A 23164-nucleotide genomic window follows, 5' to 3' on the forward strand; every position below is an offset into this window, starting at 1 on the left:
ATCTTATTCTATGTGCCATAGACTTCATAAATAGTTTTTAATAGCTGGGATATCATCATAATTAGGTGCTTTTATTTAGACAGTAGAATCAACCCCAGCAAGAAAATAAATAAACAACCGCCAGGGTCTCATGACATTTTGTGGGAAACACTGCATAGTGTGTTTATCTGCAGAGGCAGGAATTATATCTGTAATTTCAAATGTGCAATTTTGTGTTTAGACACAGAAACACACACACACATCCATCTTCATTCAGTCCAGAATAACAGCAAACGCCTTCCATACACACAGACCCAAACACACATTTATCTTCATTCACCCTTAATTTTTTAGAAAAAAACAAAACAAACTCCCAGAGAAACGGGCCTGCCGCCCCTTCAGCTCTCCATCACCGTCCAGCTGAAGTGTGTACGTACCAGCTCCAGGTTGTGTCTGCTCTGTAGCTAAGCCCCCGACCTCTGACCTCTGACCTCTCCCTGTGTAGGCAGCGGACTCGGAGATGAGGCAGAGTGTCCCCACAGGGATCAAGAGAGGATCACATTGCATATTCATGGTACAGAGAGGAGAGGAGCCAGGTATAAAAAAAAAACAGCCACCATAAAGCATGTGGAGAAAGAGGGGAAGTAGAAGAGAGAGCCACAGAGGAACAGGGAGAGAGAGAAAAGAAGGTTTGTAGGTGTTAACATCAAAAATTTGCCTTGAATTTAAAGCGTTTTTTCTTCACAGCCCTGCAAGGCTTTCTGTCTCTCTCTCTCTCTCTTTCTCCAACCGAGCTCCAGACTGTAAAGAAAAACAACCAAGGCCGGTCTCATGAATGTGTGTGTGAGGCTTTCTGCTTGCATATGGATGAGGTGACAGATGGGAAGTAATTTAAACGTTACCTTGTACAGATGCACATTTTACCCTTCACACACATGCATATGAGAAGAAAATTCATGCAAGAAAATAACACCGTTAAAAAACACCACGGACACACTGTCATGAACCGCTGGTATTTACTGAGAGCTAGTACTTCACTCAGTCCTTATCAGAATAGGAGTCTGGTAATACGGCATTTGGATTTTATTATCAGGCGTGATTCAGCAGATACAGAAAAATAAATACACAACGATCAGCCGCATCATTATGACCACTTACAGGAGAAGGAAATAACATTTAAACCATCTTGTGACAGTTCAGTGTTCTGCTGGGAAACTTCTGGACCTGGCATTCATTGGTGTGGATGTTACTTAGACATGTACCACCCACCTAGACCAGACCTGGCCTCCAAATTCACGAGATCCCAAACTGATCAAGTATCTGTGGGATGATCCACAGAGGCCCCTCCCCTCAAAGGCCCCCACTAACAACATTGTGTTGCCAGACACCACAGGACACCCTCAGAAGGCCCATGTCCATTCTCTGATGAGTCTCCACAAGGGAGACCTACACAATATTAGGAAGGTGGTCATAATGTTATGCCTGATCAGTGTACCTCTGCACGCAGTTGGATAGTCCTATAACCAAAGGGAGAACAAAGGGTTGTTCTCAATATACGCTGTCTGTACTCGTGAAATGTCGTTCAATTCAAAGTATGCATCTAACCAAGTACAGTCCAAATAACTGGATGTGTTCTTCCCTTACCAGTTTAATCAAAGATGCATCAGGAGGTACCTTGTGTGGACTTGGGACAGTCCATCCTTCAAAATCTGTACGTCAGACTTGAACTTGCCAAGTCCGAGTACCAAATATACAAGTCCAAATTTAACAGATTTGGTAGTTGGAAACCTCCAAATTCAACTCCATGGCACACGATGGCATGAGTGACCACTGTCCATCATCATATCAAACCCCACCCCCAAACAATTTGATTGGACCAGGCAGACAGACTTTGCCAGAGTATAATCAGTTCCCAAGAGAGAGACTCCAGACCAACTCTGATCCAAGTTATTTTCATACCAGCAGCTGTTTTTAGGGTATATCCCAACCTGTATCCGCAGACATGAACCAACCAACCAACCATGTTCTCTTCCACACCTTTCATGGTCTAAACATTGCCAGTCAGTGTAAAAATCTGGATAAAAATGCCTCATGTCACCACCTAAATCAGGAGAGAGGTTTCAATGAGCTTGAGAGGGCAGGTGTAAACCTTTGATAATCTGATCTCATGAGACCATGTAAACTCTTCTGAACATGTCTGGTCCACTAACCCTAACCCTAAACATCAGGTGATGAGTTTAGAGGAGGGACAGAAACATGGAGGTAGAAAATCAAGATGAACCAAGCTTTAATCCATGTGGACAGCAACGTTGCAGACCTTGAGACATCTTGGTCGTCTTCAAGGACTCTAGACATTCAGTGCTGTCAATAAAGTTGGGATTTAACATTTCTACTTCTTCATCTCTTATATTTCTGGCAGATTCAAACACTTCACAGCAGCAGAACCACTTGCACATGTCAAAAAAGTTCCTTAATCACAATTATTTTGATCGGATTGAAGGAATATCGACCAGTATATCCATTTTTCTGACCATGGTCCCACTGGAGAACAGTCTGCAGAACCAGGATGTTTTCTTCCTGCTCTGCAAAATAACACCATCTATGATTCAGGTGATGCCACTACCTCTCGCTCTCTAATCCATACATGCGTACATCCCAGTGGACAAGCAGCCTGGGAAACTGTTCATCCAGTCCACAGCTGCTTTTAAAATTCCTTGAACACCTTATCCCACAGAAATCCCACCTTCTCTGGTGAATATAAATCGCTATATGTGTGTGTGTGTGTTGTGGTGGTGGTGGTTGTGGGATGCTTAGCAAACACCGCAGAGCAAGCAGCCTGGAAGCACAGCAATAATTCAACCGCTGAAAAAAAAAAAAAAGAAAAAAGCCACGTTCCTTCTCTTTCACCTTTTTATCAAACCTCCCACAAAGCAATAATATTTGAGGGTATATCAACCAAATTAAATATGGACGACACATATAAACACAAGGTACGGTGATCGAATGACAGGAAGGGAGAAGTAATAAAAACTAATAACAAGAGCTTTTCTGTAAAAAAGAACAAAGGACAAAAGAGTAACAGATTCATTATTAAACGTCTTCACTGCAGCTGTTGTTATTGCAGGTGTGTGCAGAGTTAAGAGCTCTCAATCTAAATCCCTTTTTTTATTGGCCCCCGAGCAGCAGGGTCAGTCGGCTAATACACACCAATATGAGTGTATGTGTGAGTCTTTGTTGCAGAAGAAGAATGAAAGATTAGAGTTTTTGCAGTGGGGAGTTGAGGAGGAGGAGGAAGAGGTGGACGAGGAGGAAGAAGAAGAAGAAGAAGAAGATAGCGGAGAGCTCGTTTAAATCCTCCTGGTAATATTGCTTTCTTCGCTCTCTTATGGCAAAGAGATTAACTGCTAATGGAGAGGATATAGTTGCTATTAGCCACGGCTGCAACAACAACTACGACAATGCTGAGGGGCAGGACTGTGAAGACGACAGACTCTCTGGATGGTTTTCAGGATGACTTTTCAGACAGAGGTCCTGACATCACAGATGTAGAGCAGTAAACCTGAGACAGATTGAAGTCAAACAACGAGGACTTGATGGAGACGTGGAAGCTTGGAGTAGTGTGTATACACTGCATTTAGACAAAGACACATTAGTTCTTTGTCTAAATGAACAAAGATAGTAACGTTGTTTGTGCTTTTGCAGAGACCACAACTCTAGCTGCTAAGAGACGGGAAAGCATCCGACAGTTCCAAAAGTTTATCCTCTCCAGTGTTTCCTCTACCATTATATTGGTTACTATTAACTTGGAGGCTAGGAAGCTAGGAGGAGCTAGTCTTAGCTGGGAGGCCAGGAAGCTAGGAAGAGCTAATGTTAGCTGGGAGGCTAGGAAGCTAGGAAGAGCTACTGTTAGCTGGGAGGCTAGGAAGAGCTACTTGGGAGGATAGGAAGCTAGGAAGAGCTACTATTAGCTGGGAGGCTAGGAAGCTAGGAAGAGCTACTGTTAGCTGGAAGTAAGGAAGAGCTACTAGTAATTGGGAGGCTAGGAAGCTAGGAAGAGCTACTGTTAGCTGGGAGGCTAGGAAGAGCTACTTGGGAGGCTAGGAAGCTAGGAAGAGCTACCATCAACAACGACTACTGAACTCCTGCCTTTAAAGGTTTACCAGGAACAGGAAGCTAGACGGAGACCTGGAATTTGCTGGAGGAACTACAGTATAAACCTCAACTAGCCTGGGAACACCTAGGGATCCCCCAGGAAGACCTGGATTGTGTTGCTGGGTATAATGACGTCTTGAATTTCCTGCATAACCTGTTGCCAGCGCAATCTGACCTCAGGTAAAAATGGATGGATGGATCTTCTCGTCCTTTGGTTCTCTAAGCACAGAGCGCCTATCCTCTAATTTCTTCTCTCTTACTACTCTTGCATTTGTGCAAAAGTTTTAGGCACCTGTGCTCTGGTTTATATTAATTATCAGACTCTCTAATAACATCATCAGCTATATTCTTGTACTTGTATCGCGGTTAGATTCTACATGAACGCTTTAGTCAGATGAGTTTTTCTTGCCTCCGTAGCCTTATTGCTTTCTTTGGGGGGTATCAGGTCGGGTTTTGCAAAGCATCCTGAGACAATCTGTATTGTTATTGACGCTATATAAATAAAGTCAAATCGAAATTAAGCTGAATCAGCCAATCAGAGAGCTCTTACTGCCCGACCACTTCCTTCGCATGCTGAATCAATGTCAAGCCAACAAGTGTCTGCGCCGCTGCAACGAATCAAAGCTGGATAGCACCGATGACGCTTTGCCGTCTCCTTGCACGTTTCACCTCAGCACTATAGTAGTAGCATTGATATTAGCTGCTGCTAACACCGAGGCAGTGACAGGAGAAGCTGGCTGTAACTGGCACTGAGTGGAGAAATGACACATTGAGCACAAATGACTGGCGACAGTGAAAACAGCTTGTTCTCTGTCTGCTTTAAACCAGTTCATTTGCTCCCTGTCGACTCACTGCTGTTGTTCTTGTAAGTGTTTGAGTATTGGCTCTCTTCTTCCTTCCACTCTCTCTCTCTCTCTCTCTCTGTATATACACACACACACACACACACATTGCCTGGCCAAAAACAAAGTCTCCACCTGGATTTAACTAATCAAATAGGTAGGAGCCTCCTATTGGATAATTACTGCATGGGTGATTATCTTTCAGCTGGCAACAAGTTATTGAACCCCAACTGATGCAATGAGTAGCTTCTCATTTCTTAAACAACCATGTCCAACACATTATTAAAAACTGGAAGGATAGTGGAGAACCACGGCATCAGGGGAAGAAGAGAGGCAGATGAAGTGATGCACCCATCATGCCTAGTGTCTACTGTACAAGCCTGTGGGGGCAGTGCTATGATCTGGGGTTGCTGCAGTCGCTCAGGTCTAGGTTCAGCAACATTATGTGTCCAAAGAATGAGGTCAGCTGACTACCTGAATATACTGAATGACCAGGTTATTCCATCAATGGATTTTTTCTTCCCTGATGTTGACGGGCGTATTCCAAGATGACAATACCAGGATTCATGGGGCTCAGAGTCCAGACCTTAACCCCATTGAGAATCTTTGGGATGTTCTGGAGAAGTCTTTGTGCAGTGGTCAGACTCTCCCATCATCAATAGAAGATCTTGGTGAAAAATGAATGCAACACTGGATGGAAGTGAATCTGGTGACATTGCTGAAGCTCATCAAAACATTTGGTGGCGACTTTTCTTTTGGCCAGGCAGTGTATATTTCTCTACTTCCTCCACTTTTTCTTCTTTCTCATTTCCGTCCTCATCTTGCATCACGCTCTCCTTTTGTGCCGCCTCTCCTCTTTCCTTCGTCATCTTCTTTATTCTCTCTCATATTCTTATTCTACTTTTTCCGACACTGCTCTTGTTCACTTCTTTGTTCTCCTTCTCAGTTGTTGACTTTCCTTTTTAGTCCACACCTCTCTCTCTCTCTGTTATCTTTTTACCCCACTCCCTTCATCCTCATTCTGCCCTCCACTCTCTATAAACTAGATTGATTGCTCAATCCCTACAAGCATCAAGGTGAGAATTACAATTTTCACACCAGCACTCACACAAATGTCAGTAGACAACTACTGCCTTAGCCTCACACTTTGCCTCCCACACACAAACACAAACACACACTATCCTTTCCTCTCTCACACTATTTCGACTTCCACCAAAATAACCAGGTTACTTGCAGAAACCATGATTAAGGCCTTAGAAACACTTGGCTTTGACTGAGATTCTCAGTAATCTGGGAATATATCAAAGTTTTGGCTGCTATGATAAAGAACCACAGATCTAACCCAAATACTTCACAAAAAACAACAAGACACAGCTGTCAAGTAGCACACTTATTCAACAACAATCTGCAACCTCTTGTTGAACCCGTTCATCCTCTTGGGGTCAAAACTGGGCCATTTCCGTGCAACTCCAACATGAGCCGCTCAGTTCCACTCGGCAATATGCCAACCAGAAGAAAAAAATAAAATACTCACCGAATTTACCACAAACAAAACGCAAAAAGAAAGCGGATGAGCCCCCAATTCATGTTATGCCCCGTCTAGGGGTGTCACAAAATGATTAGGCCCCATCTTCCCCAAGTCCCAAGTAGCCACCAAGACGCAAAATGTTCCAATATACAAAAACATAATTTATTTACAAATTAGAGACAGAGGCAGAGACAGACTAAAACTCAACAGAGTTGAAGAGTTGCTGTAACAGCTATACAGTTCATCAGGGAAGAGGACCAAGAGGACCAAGAAGATCCTCCTTCAAGTGGCACAGCTGTGGGAGATGAGGGTCGACCTGGGAAGGAGATTACTCTCAAACATCACGGAGACCTGACTTGGTCATACGGTCTGAGGAGGCAAAGAAGATCATGATTGAACTGACGTTTCCGTGGGGAAGACGGATGCGACAAGGCCCACAAGAGGAAAGTATCTCCAAGTATCAGGACCTCGTTGAGACCTCGCCCACAGCAGGGACAAAGGATGGCAGACCTGGCTATTCCCAATTGAGGTCAGTTGCAGGGGACAGTCTGTGTGGAAGACGCTTAGGGGAGGCAACAGAAAGAGCATCTTGTTGGCTCTGGGATAGGAGGGAGGAGTTGAGCTGGGGGGCAGGAGGAGATGGGCAGTGTTCCGATCCGCCAACCTGAGGGCGTTGTGGTTTAATGCAACGTGATAGTTGGACGCCACCTGACGACATCTTCTCCTGGCTGACAGCTTCAGTCAGACGTGACTGAAGTAAGCAGCATCAATGAAAATGTATTCAATAGAACAGTACAAGTCCAGTCAACTTCCTTTAACGCTTTTTGGATATGCAAAATGGAAGTCTGCTCTTTGTTGGACGTAAGAAATTGAACATGTAATACACTGAAATACAGCACTCCTCAGCGTTTCGTCTACTGTTATATAAGAGGATGCCCCGCCCTCCTAACGACATGCCCCCCTTGAAGGTCAAGTTCATTTTATTTAATTTTAGTTTCTGTATATAGCGGTATAGGATTTCACAAAGCAGTAGGCCTAAGGGGAAACACTGCTCTTGCACTAGCTAGGAAGTTAGGGAGAGCTACAGACTGGTGTACAGAGCTGGTGTCGGCTGAATCGTAATTCTTTTCAGTTGGTTTACAGTTCACGTAACTGGGCTGTTCAGATAAATAAAACAGAAGACTGGTCTATGTTTGCCATCTTGACTTCACTGTTTGCCTCCTTCTGCCACTTTGGTTTCTCTTCTTGACAGCATGTTTGCCAAGCCACAGTATCTAGTGCAACCTCAGCTCTGACAACAATTTGACAAAGGTTTGTTTTTTTTGCCAAGTTTATCAGTAAATTCTTTTTATACTTAAACTTAAAATATTATTCCTCCTTCCTGTGGTAGTTTTTGTCTGGCACATACAGTCAAAACCTCTTTAAATGTCTTCATTATTCAGAAGTCAGCTTTCATTCAGTACCTATGTTAATCTGGTTCATCTTAAAAAAACAAAAACCCAATTAAGAAACCTGTCTTTTAAAACATCTGGTTGCTGCTGAAACCTGACACTGAGCTGGTTGCTAACACCAATGCCTCTCCCTCTCAAACACTCTCATGTACCACAGCATATTCTGTCACCATGTGTTTCGTAGCGTGACAGAGTCTTCCAGGTAGGGGACAGTTAATTTCCAGTGCACACTCAGATACAACATGTGTAGCACACTAACAAACTGGCGCACAAACTGACACTCGTGCGGCGCTCGGTGTCAAATAAATGAAATCTGCATGGATGGGATTGTTTCAGCACACGCTCCACAGTTATGATTTATTGTCACTGTCTCGCTGGGCCTGGATGACGCCACGGCTAAAACTAGAATTACCAACGGCTTCACGCGTTAAAGAGACAAACGGTAGAGTGGAATGATTCTGCAGTCAAAGATGCTTGATTATGCCGCATCCACAGGTTTAAGAAAAAACCCTGTTTATGCTGATTCTTGCTGTTTTCATATGAATCATTTATAAAAAGAAAAAAGAGATGAGGAGGAGGGAAAAATGCTAACCACCCTTTTCTTGGGCTTCTGTGAGATACATGCTTCTTCTTAATGCAGGAACGGTGCGGTGATTGCAAATTGGCCGCCGGTGTGTAATACCAGAGGAACTGCTCATTTAGCCGAGAGCTACCGAGGAGCAACACAAGAAATCACAGGAGTCACTTATCTGTCGTTTACTCAACGAGCACTTCTCTACCAACACAACATTTCAGTCTACCTGCTGACCTGGGACCGGCCGAGGTTAATTTGAGCCTTTAAGAGATGGGACAAACGCCTCAATCGCAAAATCAAGCTTATTTCTTCCTCTGCCGTCACCCCAACCACGACCACTTCTCTGTACTGACGTAGGCTGTCACAGAGCCCGTTCAGACCTTGAAATGAGATCTGATCTTTGCACAAGTGGCCTGCGCATTTGAGAGATCCGATCTCAGACCACATTTGGAGGTAGTCTGGGACACATTTGACCGGTTTCTTTTGGTAGTGTGAACACACAATGAGTCTTGGGTCATATTAAAGACCACCTACTCAACAGGGGTGCTCCTGCTTCAGCTTCATTCATTCAGAAATAAACAAAACACTGCTATTATATATGATCTCCTAAAAAGGATGAAGCAGCGTAAGTGATGCCTGTTCATTGGTAATGGGAGCCTTTTTAAAATATTCTGTCCTTGTAGCTGTTAACTGATTAAATTATACATAAATCTAAACAAGAATTTACAAATGAAAGGGTACTGGACTTAAATATCACTGCACTTTATTCATGAAGCTGCTAACACTGTAAATTGATGTACATATACAACCCCCCCCAAGTTTACCAGTCTATATTTTTATTTTTATTCAGTCTATATTATTATTTTATTTTTATTTTTATTTTTTATTCTTATATTTAATTCTCTATTGGTGTACATTACACTTATATTGCTTACCTTGTGTGCATACTACTGTTTACTGTAGTACTATATTTCTTTCTTTTTATTTCTTTTTACTACAGGCTGCAGGTACAACAACACATTTCACTGTACATTGTACTATGTATAACTGTGCATGTGACAAATAAAAATCTATCTATCTATCTATCTTGATGTTCAAGGAGCCGTGTGTGGTGTTGTACTTCCTCAATCACTGATGTTTTTATTTACTCCAGAGATTACTACGCGTATGGAAACTTCCAGGCCTGGAGTTATAATCTGAGTTTTGTGCAGGTTTAAATAACTTAACGCGGTCATGACAAACACACGTAAAACTGAGTTGTTCTTGGTCTAGAGATCCATTAGAGACATCAGCTGTTATGATATTCCACTGCACCCAAGATTATGTCTGTGTTTATTTGCGTACAGAAACTGGGATCAGATGTGAAGAGCTGGCTGGAGACACGTATGGACACAACACGGGTAAGTAAAGCTGGTCACTTGCGATCAGATTGCCCAGGACGGATGTTTACGGAAGGTCTGAACAGGGCTACAGGTTCCTTTGAGTCTCTGGGACGTCTCAGTTTATCAGAACATAATATATTTTGAGTAACGGCAGGAACAGCAGCTGAAGATGAAGAAAATAAAACCATATAAAAGGAAAGTTTGCAAAAAGTCAATCAAAGTTAAAGCTATCAGCGTGAAAATCTAAATTCTGAATCGTGCCTTACACTGACAAATCTTTCAGATTTTTACTTTTTGGCCGTATCACTCAGACCTGCTTTGACCCCTGATCTCCAGATTATCTTGTGCTTCTGCATTATGCTGAATTTAACAATAAAAAGCCCAAACACGGAGCGGGACCGTAAATCTATGCCAGATGTCTAATGAACTGTACAACATCTGTTGCTTTTTGTGTCTTCGTCCCGTCTCTGTTGAACAAGCAAATCAATTTTGAGGCACAGCGGGACAGAACATGTTTAAAAAAAAGTACACAACAAAAATGTCAATACTTTAGACAAATAAGTTTCTGGGAGAGAGAAAACAAAACAAGCTCAACTAAATTAATTACAGTGGTGAACCATCACAGCAGACTGGTGGCTCCGAGGCTTTTTAACCTCTTGTAGGGTTGTCGAGGGTCGGTGAGTTTGTTTATCGTAGTGTTGACAACAGAAATAGGATCATTAACCTTTGAACCATCATGTGAGTCGAGCGTGAATGAGTGTTAAACCATTTGTGAAGGAATCTTAAGACTGAGTCGTGAGTGGCTGATAGTCTGTTTAGAAGTGAAGAAGCCTTTTTGATGAGAGATGGACTGTCTTCACTTTGTTATAATTACTTAGATATGCTGTGACGTTACTCGTAGCGCTTTTTGTTTCAGCGTATAAAAGATACGAAAGGAATTACAGACATCTCCATCACGTTTCTTTGCCGCCAGATCCGATACCAACCTTTTAATATTGAACATCTGATGTTAAATGTCCTAGAGTTGGTCTCCGGTAGCTTCCTAAAGTCTTTTCTTGTCTTCTCCTAGAGTTGACAGGAGTCAATCCAATAATGTTTTGGGTTTTTTTTTTGGTGGTGAATCAAGTACTACCACCTCACTAAACATCCACATAGCACAGCAGACATGTTTAGTCACAAGATTTCGTTTCCTCCTCTTTGATGTTTGGCACCTTTGATGCTAGCCAACGAAGAAGAAAGAGGCGTTTTGACGCTACAGGGACATGGCTTTGGTTTATGGCAGACCTAAAATAAATAACTACTGAAGCCCGAAACCGACTGAGATATCCCTATGTCATCCAAATGTTTCCTGAAGAGTGGTTTTGAAGCGCAAAGTTGTGTCTTTGGTTTGACTCTACCTCAGTCACAGCTAGGGAGCGTTAGTTGAGTTGAAGCAGGCCGCTAGCAACCTGTGAGGACACCGACCTGTTACTCAAAGCTGCCCTTAATGGAGAACTTTAAGCCTTGATAGCATTTAAATTAACAGTATAGCCATCATAAATGGAGAAATTAGACATAGAGACTAAATGTGTTTGTGTACCAGGTTGTAAACACATTTATTTCTGCTGTAAAGTTAGACATTTTGACATGGAGCTCTATGGGGATTGACTCACTTTTGGAGCCAGTCTCAAGTGGACGTTTGAGGAACTGCATTTATTTTTATTTTTTTGCACTTCCATGTTTTTCCACCCCAGTCATTCCTGCATGTATTCTACGATTGTTCTGTATTTTAAATCTTTTCAACTCATCCTCGTTTTACATTTTTTCTTTTTTTCTGTAATAGATTCTCGACCCATTTCTGAGTTCTGTCTCAGTTTCTCCCTTTCTCCTCCATTCCTCAAAGAAACAAGATCGATGCTCCAATCACTGTGCTCGCCTCGTGTATCACAGCGTCCAATCGCTCCACAATGGCGCGCGCACACACACAATACCTCACACAAAGCTAAATTACACAATTACACGCACAAACTGCACGCACAACCGCATCTGAAATCATTCATTTCGCCCGTCATATGAAATGCAGTTATTGTTCCCTTTCTCCTTCCCCTCTCCCTATCAGGAGGTATTCACACGGACAAGAGGAGAGGGAAATGAGTTTTCAGAGCGCCTATAACCAGCTCCCAGGGAGGGAATAATAATAATAATGTTTTATACGAGGCTCTCGGTGCAGCGGGGGGGCTCGCAGGTTGGCTAACTAGACTGGCCTCTGGCACCGGGGGCCTCATTTGTGAAACACTCTCACCGCGAGGGAAACGAACCTGACTGTGGATCAACCGCAACAGCGGCTGATAAATCACAAAAGACACCAGACAGGTTTGTTCCCTTTCACCAGAAGAACACGTTGGTTTGGTGAAATAAAATAAAAACAAACCAGATTTAATCACTTTACATAATTGAATTATTTTTTATGAGTAACTGGTGTTGTCAGCAGAAGTAAAAAATGCACCAGTTCAGCTCTTTAAAACAATATGAAACATTAAATTCACTTTAAATTGACTTTTAATATAATCATTTTCCAGTCCCTGATGCTGGTCTTCAGGAACATGAGTCAGTTTTTATTGCAAACTCAACATTTCCTGCAGCAATTTTGCAGTAAAATCCTCTCAGCAGTTTGGTGCAAATCCGTCCCCTGGTGTAATTTGCAATGTGTTCGTGTTGCTGATTCATACTAGAGATGTCCCGATCGGCATCGAGGTAGATCCAGGCATTTTATAAATGATTGGATCGATATCGGGCTTCAGCCAAGATGAGTCAAAGAAAATCGAAAAAGAAGAAGGGGAATACATTTTCCCTTGAATAAACATGTCTGCTGTGTGGAATTACTTGGAAAATGAAGTCAGACAGATAGGAATTTGTAAATTGTGCAATGTGGATGTTTGGTGAGGTGGTAGTACTTGATTCGCTACCCAAAAAAATCCCAAAAAAGGCTGCACCCAAACAACAACAACCAACACTGAATGCTGCGATTAAGAAGTTTCCTGGAGACAGTGTCAAGGAGAAACATCTTCCAGAGAGGGTTAGGGAGTTTCTGGCAGCGTTGGATGACCAGAACATTTCTGGAGTAGAGAACACAAGGTACCAGCTACCCTCTCCACACTACATTAACTCTGACAGAAAGATTTATTGGACTGAATCCAGTCTACTCTAGGAGAAGACAAGGAAGACAAGGACAGACTTTAGGAAGCTATAGGAGACCAACTCTAGGAGAAGACAAGGAAGACAAGGAAAGACTTTAGGAAGCTATAGGAGACCAACTCTAGGAGAAGACAAGGAAGACAAGGAAAGACTTTAGGAAGCTATAGGAGACCAACTCTAGGAGAAGACAAGGAAGACAAGGAAAGACTTTAGGAAGACACAGGAGACCAACTCTAGGAGAAGACAAGGAAGACAAGGAAAGACTTTAGGAAGCTACAGGAGACCAACTCTAGGAGAAGACAAGGAAGATGAGGAAAGACTTCAGGAAACTAGAGGAGACCAACTCTAGGACAAGACAAGGAAGACAAGGAAGACAAGGAGAGCCTTCAGGAAGCTACAGGAGACCAACTCTAGGAGAAGACAAGGAAGACGAGGAAAGACTTTAGGAAGCTACAGGAGACCAACTCTAGGAGACTGAAGATCAGATTGGCTGATACTGAATATTAAATGATCAGAATCGGATTGGGGGGCAAAAAAAACATTCAACAACATAGTGTCAAGTGCCTCATAAGCCACATTAACAGCCTGAATAGAGCGTTATCTTCAGTGCTAATTTCTCTCTTGCCCATCATACTTTAAATCCTGCCGGAAATCTGATCAGCATCTTGTCCTGGGACGGCTGACATTTATTTATGACAGAGACGGAGAGAGAGCGAGAGGGAGAGAGAGAGAGAGGCGAACCACCAGATTGTTTCCTCTCATGTTTAGACTTCTGAAGGCAAAAACTGCATAAAGACCCCCTGCCAACATGCCTGAGGACACACTCCACCATGCTGCTTCAAAGGCTCTCCAAAGGCTCTCTCAGTGTGTGTGGCGTGTCAGTGCAAGAAATACCGTTTTTTTAAAAAAAAAATTCCCCTGGTGTGCACATGCAGATGAGGGTGTGATCCTGCATATAAGCATTTCTGTGCGTGCGTGCACATAGTACAGGAGTAGCCATCCTCGTACAGGAAGCTCTAGGTAAGCTGGAGTGCAGGCTAATCCTGTGTGGAATGGGAATTGTGCATTAGCATCTGAAAAGCACGTAGCGGCACGAGTAGCGCTGACAAAACTAACACACATCCTCAGCGCTGGCTCACACACAAACACTCCGCATACATCCAAAGCTGCAGTCACAAACAGGTAGCCTAAATACATGAAGGATCCTTCGGAGGACAAATTAACTACCTGCTGATTGTTGTTCACATGCTGGAGGTCTAACCACTGGAGGTTTCTGAGCAACAGCCTGCCTTATGTTTACACCTCTGCACACTTCCATCTGCGAGCTGCCCAACAGAGCAACGGGCTACATTTACATACACGTCAATAATATGAATACATATTGTAATTAGGCTAGTAATGAGGGTAAGAGAACCATGTAAACAACATCTGATTACATGCGAGTATGACTCATCGCAGTCTCTGGGTGGAAAGATTTTTCACCACAATGCAGCAATGATTAAGATGTTTTTCACCTTCTTAAGAGACACTCCACAAGCTGGCAAGCTTCAGCCTTTTCTTTTCACTTTTACCAGGAACCTGTTCAACAACTAAAAAAGTGTGTCCACACTAGCTGCAGCATTCGAGCTTCGTTGCAACAGATCTAACCAGCGTCGTAGGCGACATATGTTGTAGCATACTGCATGGTAAGCATTTCTACTTGTGTGACGGAGTGCCTTCTGTCATTAAAAAAAAAAGCTACAAGTAGGCTTTGTTGCTGTTTCTCTGTGGGCTTCAAACAATGGTGACTGGAAGTGAGCAGCTCATGTTGGTGATAAAGTTGATCAACAGTGGCTTTTACTGAAATCACTGAAAACGCATAAGAGAGAAGACACCTGAGTAGATGATGTGTAGGAGCTGGAAATAGGAAGAATTGTTGCACCGTTGCATTGCTTATTAAAACATTGGGAGTAAAGGTTCATTTAAAGTCCTGCGGGACATAGACGCTGTAACCTACGTACGTAGCCTACGCCAGTATGAGACATCTACACTTGTGTACTCGTCAGTCTGGCTCCCTCTGTAAAAACACCACCCAAAAGCTAGTCTGTTTTAACAGTTGGGTTAATTTTTGTTTCTACTTCTTGCTTTACTTTGAACAATGGCGACAAAAACTTTTGTCGAAATTCCATCGTAATTTCACCAAAGTCGAAATGTACAAATGTTTGTATCTCCGAACCTCCTCAGTTAACCTTTCCTCGATGTCTTCCATCTTTATTGGTCCAAAACAATCAATTTGAAAATTGCGGAGATGGAGAAACGTAGTTATATTTCTGGGGAGGTGCACATCAGCTACAGCGCTAGGCTCTGTGCTGTCGCCGTAGCTACGGCAGCAAATTGACGTAGAAGCCTAAACTGCCTGTTAGACCTATGTTTGTTTATTTCCAGCTTTTGCACTGGTTGCATCTAAAACGACAATGAGGCGCAGGTAGGCGTCCATGCCGTCACATTCTACTGCAATGACAGTTGCCACGGCTGTCACGTTGCTATGGTTACCTTCAAAAAAACAGATTAAAACATTTTTAAAACTACAAGAACAATATTTTGGTGACTACAATTGTGTTTTGTTGACGTTACCCAAATTCTGCATGGCTACACATTTTGGGGTCGGCTCATGGACATAATTTATGGACACATGTTGATATGGTCTTCTCTCAGGCAGTGTGAAAGCTGAGTGTATAATGAATAACGTCAGTCCCCATTGACCTCCATGTTAAAATGTCCCAACTATACAGCGGAAATAAACATGTTTACAACCTGGTACACAAACAGTTTTGGTCTCCTTAGCTAATTTTACCCCACGCTTGCTTCAGCTCCACTCACACTCCACTGTTTTGACTGATTTATGTGGAGACAGGCAAGATGGGGACGACCACTGCTTTGGACTTAAATCTTTGGGGTCTGCACATGGACAGTTTTTATTGGCGCTCTCCTCTCATGTGGACACAGAAAATATATCTGGTGCAAGCAGAGTGTTTCATGAAGAATGTTCTGTTTCAAATATTCCCACTGAATTAAAAATATCACAATAGGGACTTTTTATTTTTAATTCAACAGACACACTTTTTTACAGAAGGTTTTGGTTTCGGCCCAAATGTCTTTTCTGTAATTAAGCCCGCCTCACTTCCCTGGAGCTCCCGTCTTAACTTGTATGTGGAGAATACAGCCCAGCACCAGAAAGGGCTCTAATTTATTCTTTTTTTAACGATATGAACAGACTGTGTGCACGGTAATGATGATACAAAGCAGTCCACACCTGCTGACAGATCCCACAGATTTACGCTGGGAGTGAAAAAAAAAAACAAAAAAACAGCGAGCTTAAGTTGGCAAGCCGGTATCTGGCATGAGTGTTAGCCAGGATGTGTTACCACATGTGTGTCCTGACTTGAAAATAATACATTCACTTGCACGCAGATACACACACACACACACACGTAGACACTGCCTGAATGAATGAATTAGCTTAGAGGCTCACAGCTTACAGAACAAGTCCACACAAGACAGTCTTTCCTCCTCCTTCTTCTTCTTCTTCTCCTCTTGATGGGCTAAAGTGGTTGCAGCTGCTTCCATCCCTCCAACTCGAGGAGCTTAATCACATTTCAAATTTCATATTTGGGGCTGAGCTGAGGATCTTTTCCAGGTCAACTTACAACGAGAGCTTCATTGCCGGAATTGTCAACCATCTGAAAACACCTCCCACTCATGCAAAAAAAAAAAAGAAATTAAAGCGAGTCTAAAGACAAAGGGTGGCTCTTCTCTCAGAATTGTTGATATCTTAAGAGCTTCTTCTGACACATAATTACTATACTCTTACCGCCTGGATTATTCATAAATGTTGAATTATGCAGAGTGGCTCCACAATTGCCATCATTTTAGAGATCAGCTCGTTTTTTATATTACAGTGATTTCTCCTCAAAACAAGCCTCGGCTAATCGTTCTTATCATCTGTCTAAACTAGCCTTCTGTCTGCTCATCCTTTATCGTGATCTCAGTCGGGGTGTTTTCTCACAGAAACCATAAAATCCTATTTATCCCAGACCTTTCCTTCCTCACGAGTTGAACTAAAGGTCATTGTCGAGGTTCATACTTCTGCTGAACACCACCTGACTCCTTCACCTGTCGGCCCAGCTGATTAAATCCAGGAAACCTTTTTTTTCCCCCCATATCGTCCATTGAACCACTGTTCATTTTGCTTCAAAACTAGAAAATTGCTGTGGTTGGTGTTGTTGTTTCGGCGATAAAAGTCCGAAAATTTTTGGAAAATGCAACCGAAAAATGCAACCAAAAGTGCATTTTCGGTTTTCCAGCCGAAAAATTTCTGACTGTTATCACCGAAACAACTCGTGCAAGCAACAACCGCAGCAATTTTCGGCCGAAAGTGGCCCAAAGTGCATTATCGGTTTTCGGCCGAAAAGTTTTGGTGCATCCCTATTCAAAACCACCTGCTTCTCTACACAGAAAGTACTTCAGCCATGTACTTCAACCTGGTACCTACAGTGACTGTGTACTGGGCCCAGAGCTTCCAAAAGGCAACTGACGTACAGCTCAATAATCGCCCGAATGCCTCTGGTGTAGAAGAAGAAACTGCAGAGCTGCTGCTGCTCGTGTTGAATGCCAAATCTGACTCCCTTCATGTTTCTAACATCCTGTCAAAAAGGAGTCCTTCAGCTATAGAGGGCAGGTGTTAGGAACATCTGTGACTTCAGCTAAAAGAGCATGCCAACAATTCCATTAGTAATCTGAATATAAACGCCTCGTTTAACCACCTAAATCAGAGCAGATTGTCCTGATCAGAAGGAATCTTCAATCAGATTGAGAGGGTTGGGGTAAATATTTGACGAGCCAATCTAAACAGTGCTACCAACACCAATCAGATCACATCATTTGGGAAAAACAAATTTGTGCCAATACACATGGACATATTTCAAATCATATGTGATGTTTTCAACCTGATGGTGCAAGAGGAAGTCAGGAGATAATCAGTCAATGGGCTCGAGGGAGATCTGTGCCAAATTTCATGGTAGCACATCTGATAGTGGCACATGAGGAAAAAGACCAGCAAATGTGTTTTCCATTCCTTCCACAGAATAGATAAAGATTTTTTTTTTTTTTTATCTCTGTTATATTCTGTAGCTTGGATCTTAATTGGAGCCCAGTCTCCTGAGTGAATATTCAGGCCTGTAACAAGGCTAAGCAGATTGGGCGGCGGTGGCTCAGGTGGTAGAGCGGGTTGTCCACTAATTGCGGGGTTGGCTTTCCAATCTGCGGCGAACCAAAGGCTGGCCAAAATGTCCTTGGGCGAGACACTGAACTCTTCGGTTGGCCGGGGACTGATGGTTCAATCCCTGGCCAATTAAAGCCTGGCTAAAGTGTCCTTGGGCAAGACAAAAAAAATAAACATGCTTTAGTTGGACAGGAGACTGAACACCCAACCCTGCAATTAGTGGGCAAGGCACCGAATCTAAAGTTCCAACGGGTGGATGAAGTGTCCTTGGGCGACTGAACTGAGCCCAACACTGAAACAGGAGGCAGAACTTGCAGCTTCAGCCATTGTTGTGTGACTATGTGTGTGTGAACGACGTGAATGAGAAACAACTCAGTCCTAACTGGATATGATTCTAGTAACACGACATTTGTATTTCATTATGGGACACGTCTGAACTGATGTAGATAAAAAATAAAAAAATAAAAAACCTCTGCACACAATTGGATAGCCCTACAAGTCAGGATTTCTAGTTCATGACGTTTTGCCCCCTGATCCAATACCATTAAACACTGAGTATCAGCCTATCCGATCTTAAATAAACTAAATTTCCACTCTTTGGAGATTCATAACGGCCATGCGACAGGATTACGCCCAATAAATGTAACAAGTAGAAAGTAGCTTGTACCTGGGCTCCACAAAATGGGCTTTGTTTTTTTTTTTAGTTGAATGATCACATACTACCAACTCACCAAACATCCACATTGCATAATTTACGATTTAGGATTTTTGGCAGCTTGGATGCTAGCCAACGAAGTAAAAGAAGACGCTTTATTGCTATAAGGAAGTAGTTTTGGTTTATGGTTTTACATAACTAAAAAAGACTGGGCTTGGCTGAAGCCCATTACTGATCCAATCCCATCAATTTAGGAAGGCGTGGATCGGTCCAGATGCCGATCTCCCGACACCGATTGGGACATTCCTACCTACAACCAATCAGAGACATTTAAATCAACCAATCTTACTATTCAGTTCCCAACTAAAACCTGCCAAGACATAATCCGTTCCTAGCAGAGCAGCCACGGGCCAACTTGACTCCACAAACATTTTGTCGGGCTCACTTCCAGGCGACCTCCAAGGTACAAAACCACTAAATAAACACAGACTATTTACAAAACTCAATTCAGTGTAATAGCTGTCTACTGTGTGAACACTGTATGCCTCTGTTGAATCGTGTTGCAGCAGTGTAGTAGGGTTAGTCTGCTCTGCTGTGAGATCAGGAAATGCAGAAAATACAACATGTCCAGATTTGTCACTGTAAATCCTCTCCAGTGTGACAGATCACTCACAGAAATAACCAGAAACAGGTGGCGTGTGTTTACGTTGTGTACTTTAAGCTTTAATTCATGACCTGGGGTGAATTTACATGTCAGCCATATAAATAACGCTCATATGAAGCGCAGTGACAACAGCGCAGTGTAGGATCATGGTCCCGTTAACGAGGAGCTCGGGGAGGTCGGAGGTCGCTCTATGCTAATGCTGCTAACAAACCGTCCTGTGCTTTAACAGCATAAATACATATTTGAGGAGAGGACGAGGAACACGGAGAGCCGATGGAAACGCTTCCACGCGTTTCATTATGCATTCTTCGTGTCTCTACATGAACGCTTTGTCACTTTGAGACGGATGCCGAGTCCCGGCGCGCGGTGGAGGACGGGAATAAGCACACAGGAATGCAGCGTACAGACACTGACACAATCGTCTTCATAAAAATCTTTTGTTTTAGCGCCTTAGCAGTAATTCTATAAAGTCACATCATTAAAACTACAGTGAACCATGTGTAGTTTACACGTAATACATAGAAACGTCAGCTACAATATTACATATGACAGTGAATGTCTAATATCATCTGCAGGTGCGAATGCAGATTTCGTGATAAACTAGGCCGTTAGAGGATTTCTGGATTGTGCTGCACGTGTCTGCCGGTGGGTCAATACAACAAGGTAAGAGGTGCAGGATCAATACCTTTATCCCACCACCAGCCACGGTGAACACGCCGCGGGGTCTTTTGCATAACAGACGTCCTGCAGAGCGCACACGGGGCACGGGCGCGAAGCCAGGACGAAAACGAACCAGATTATCTTCAGAGGAGTCGACGCCGCGATGTGATAATGAATTTTAAAACGGCAGACGCAGTAGATGTTGGGTTATGTTATTGGGTTTTTGTGGAAATTAAAAATTAAAAAAAGAAAACTATAGAAAACTGAACATTAAATGTAAGAGATCATCTTTAAATCTACTCTTAACCCTTTGAAGCGCAGACGGCCCTATTTTTGCAACTAAACAGATGATTAACTCAACCCCTCGTCTATGAGCCAACGCATGTTTCACATCGTTGAAAAGCTCAATTTCCTGACAGGATACAATCACAACTGCAGGCTCGGCAAACACTTACAAAACAGTAGCAAAAACAAAAAATTTGAGCCTCAAACTTTTCCAAGAGCGGATGAAACTCCAACAAAAATGGTGCTGTTGAGTTCCCAAGGGTCCAGTAAATGTCCTCCAGTAAAACAGTTAGTCCACACCAAACCTTTCATCTATAAAGCTGCAGCAAACTTTCACAATTTCCATTAGAAGCACACATTTCCAACATATTCTCGATGCTAACTTCCGCTAGCTTGCGTGTATTAGCCACACCGTCACACCAAAACAGCTCTGAACTTTTCATTGACACCTCGCTTGACCCAACAGACTCACCATGTCTTTGACACACTCTTGGCACAGCTGGTGGTAATCCTTAAAAAAGAAGACTGTGTAAAATACTAAAATGTGAAATGAGACAAGGTAAGACTTCAAGCTATTTGTGTTTTCCAGTCCACAACCACCAAGCTACAGTCATTCCGAAGGCAAATGTTATTGAACAAAACTAGGCGGACATAAAATCCATCTTTTTCAGTGTAAGCAAACTCCTATAACTCAGTGCCAGTAGCACTTTTAAAAAAGCCTTATCTTGCAAAAGAGGCCAAAACCATGCCAGCCTTAAATTTACTTTGGGTTTTAGGCAAAAATTACAAGAATTTCAAGGAGTTAACCCTTCACCGTTTCAGCTTCAAAATGTTTGCCTGGACTTATTCGGGCTGTAAAAAGGTCAGAGTGAGTGCTGTTGCCTATTTTTATTAATGCTTTTTCCAGGATGCCTGCACTTTTTAATATCTGGCAGTTATTTAGAATTGACTGCATGTTACAGGAGCGTAATTAAAGTTTAAAATGAAGAAAAACACTAAAACTGAACTGGATTTTTGAGTTAAATTGAACAGAAAGAACTGAGATGGTACATGAACAGCAGATATTTGAAATCTGAAAAGTATTAAACTGTTTAAAATACAATTTGACAGTTGTTTGTGTCTTAATGTGCAAAAAAAAACCAGTGTCCTCTCACATACAGAAGCCTTGGTAGTGCTGACGGTGACTGTTCGTTGGTGTAAAACTTAACTCCTGTGACACGTCAGGGAAGAATTTGTCTCTTTTCAGTCACATTTTGTTCCATTTCTACGTTAAATAAATGACCTGAGTTATACGTCTCATACATTTTGTGCTTTTTAACTTTACAGAATATTAAAAAAAAATGAGTTGTAGGTTTAAAAACATGAGAACAAATGGGCCATTTAAAGAGCTCATTAGTGGCAATGAGCTGCACCTGTTCACCGCCACTATTAAACACTCTAAAATCAGTAGTAGTAGTATAAGTAGTAGTTTTCTTGTACTTTTATTCAACTTTTTACTTGTTCTGATATATTTTTTTGACACTACATAAAATCACAGCTTCACTACAAGTGTCAGTGAGGACAGAAACATCTCAGAACAACCAACAACTAACTCTTCACGTCTGTGTGGACTCATAATGTTCATAACTCCACGGTCACTGTGGAAGTCTCTGCGGGGACTTCTCTCAGTTTTTGTCTAAAACAAACATAAACACAGTGTGAGAGGTGGTGTTTACTTCACCTGGTTGAACGCTGCCTCTCCTCCTCCTCCTCCTGCTCCACCTCCTCCCGCTCCGGTGCCGAGCTCCGGCAGCCTCCTCCGGCTCAACACCAGCAGATAAACCAGCGCTCCCAGCCACACCAGCACCGCCACGGCCACCGCCAGCCTCCGACAGAGACGCTTCATTTTCCGGTCAGGAGGAGCCGGCGGCGCCCGCAGCCTCTCCTTCTGTCAGAACCGCATTTTATTTCTAGAGAAGCGAGAGAAAAAAAAGAAAAAGAAAAAAGGGGGAAACTGAAGCGGCAGAGCTCCGAGAACTGACCCGACACAAGTGAGCCCGGCGCCGCCGCTCACCGAGGAACCACCGAGGACCGGAGCGCTCTCTCTCTCTCTCTCTCTCCCTCTCTCTCTCTCTCAGACTCAACTCACGGAAGCTCGAGCGCTTCTCTGACACGCCTGACAGCCGTGTGCGCGTGCGTGTGAGCGTGCACAAGTGTGTGTGTGTGTGTGTGTGTGTGTGTGTGTTCTCACTGAGGGAGTCCTGGACCCTCCTGCAGCTCTGAACGGGAGAACATGGAGCTCCACCTGGCGACACCAACTACTACTCCAACCAAGAACCACGGAGATATGGAATAGAACACAATAGAACACAACACAAAAGAATACAATAGAGCTAAACAGGACAGAATAGAATAATACTACAATAGAAGTAAACATAACTAAACAGAAATGAACAGACCACAATAGAATAGAACGAAACAGAATAGAATAAAACTATGCAATGGAACTGAACAGAAATGAACAGAATAGAGTAGAATGGAAAAGAAAAGAATAGAACTCTACACAATATAACTAAACA

At 42.8% G+C, this 23164-nt stretch overlaps 1 protein-coding gene across 1 annotated transcript in view; it reads right to left on the reverse strand.

Moving 5' to 3' along the window:
• Window positions 1-22713, reverse strand: part of galnt14 (UDP-N-acetyl-alpha-D-galactosamine:polypeptide N-acetylgalactosaminyltransferase 14 (GalNAc-T14)) — a 176763-nt gene extending 154050 nt beyond the window's left edge. The window contains exon 1 of the mRNA XM_084560805.1: window positions 22327-22713. Within this exon, the coding sequence (XP_084416931.1) occupies window positions 22327-22491 (165 nt within the window). The 5' untranslated portion in view covers window positions 22492-22713. The remainder of the gene's footprint in view (window positions 1-22326) is intronic.
• Between the last annotated feature and the right edge of the window lie 451 nt (window positions 22714-23164).

The sequence above is a fragment of the Chelon labrosus genome (genome assembly GCF_963514085.1).
Source record: "Chelon labrosus genome assembly, chromosome: 14".
In the NCBI taxonomy this organism is placed as follows: domain Eukaryota; kingdom Metazoa; phylum Chordata; class Actinopteri; order Mugiliformes; family Mugilidae; genus Chelon; species Chelon labrosus.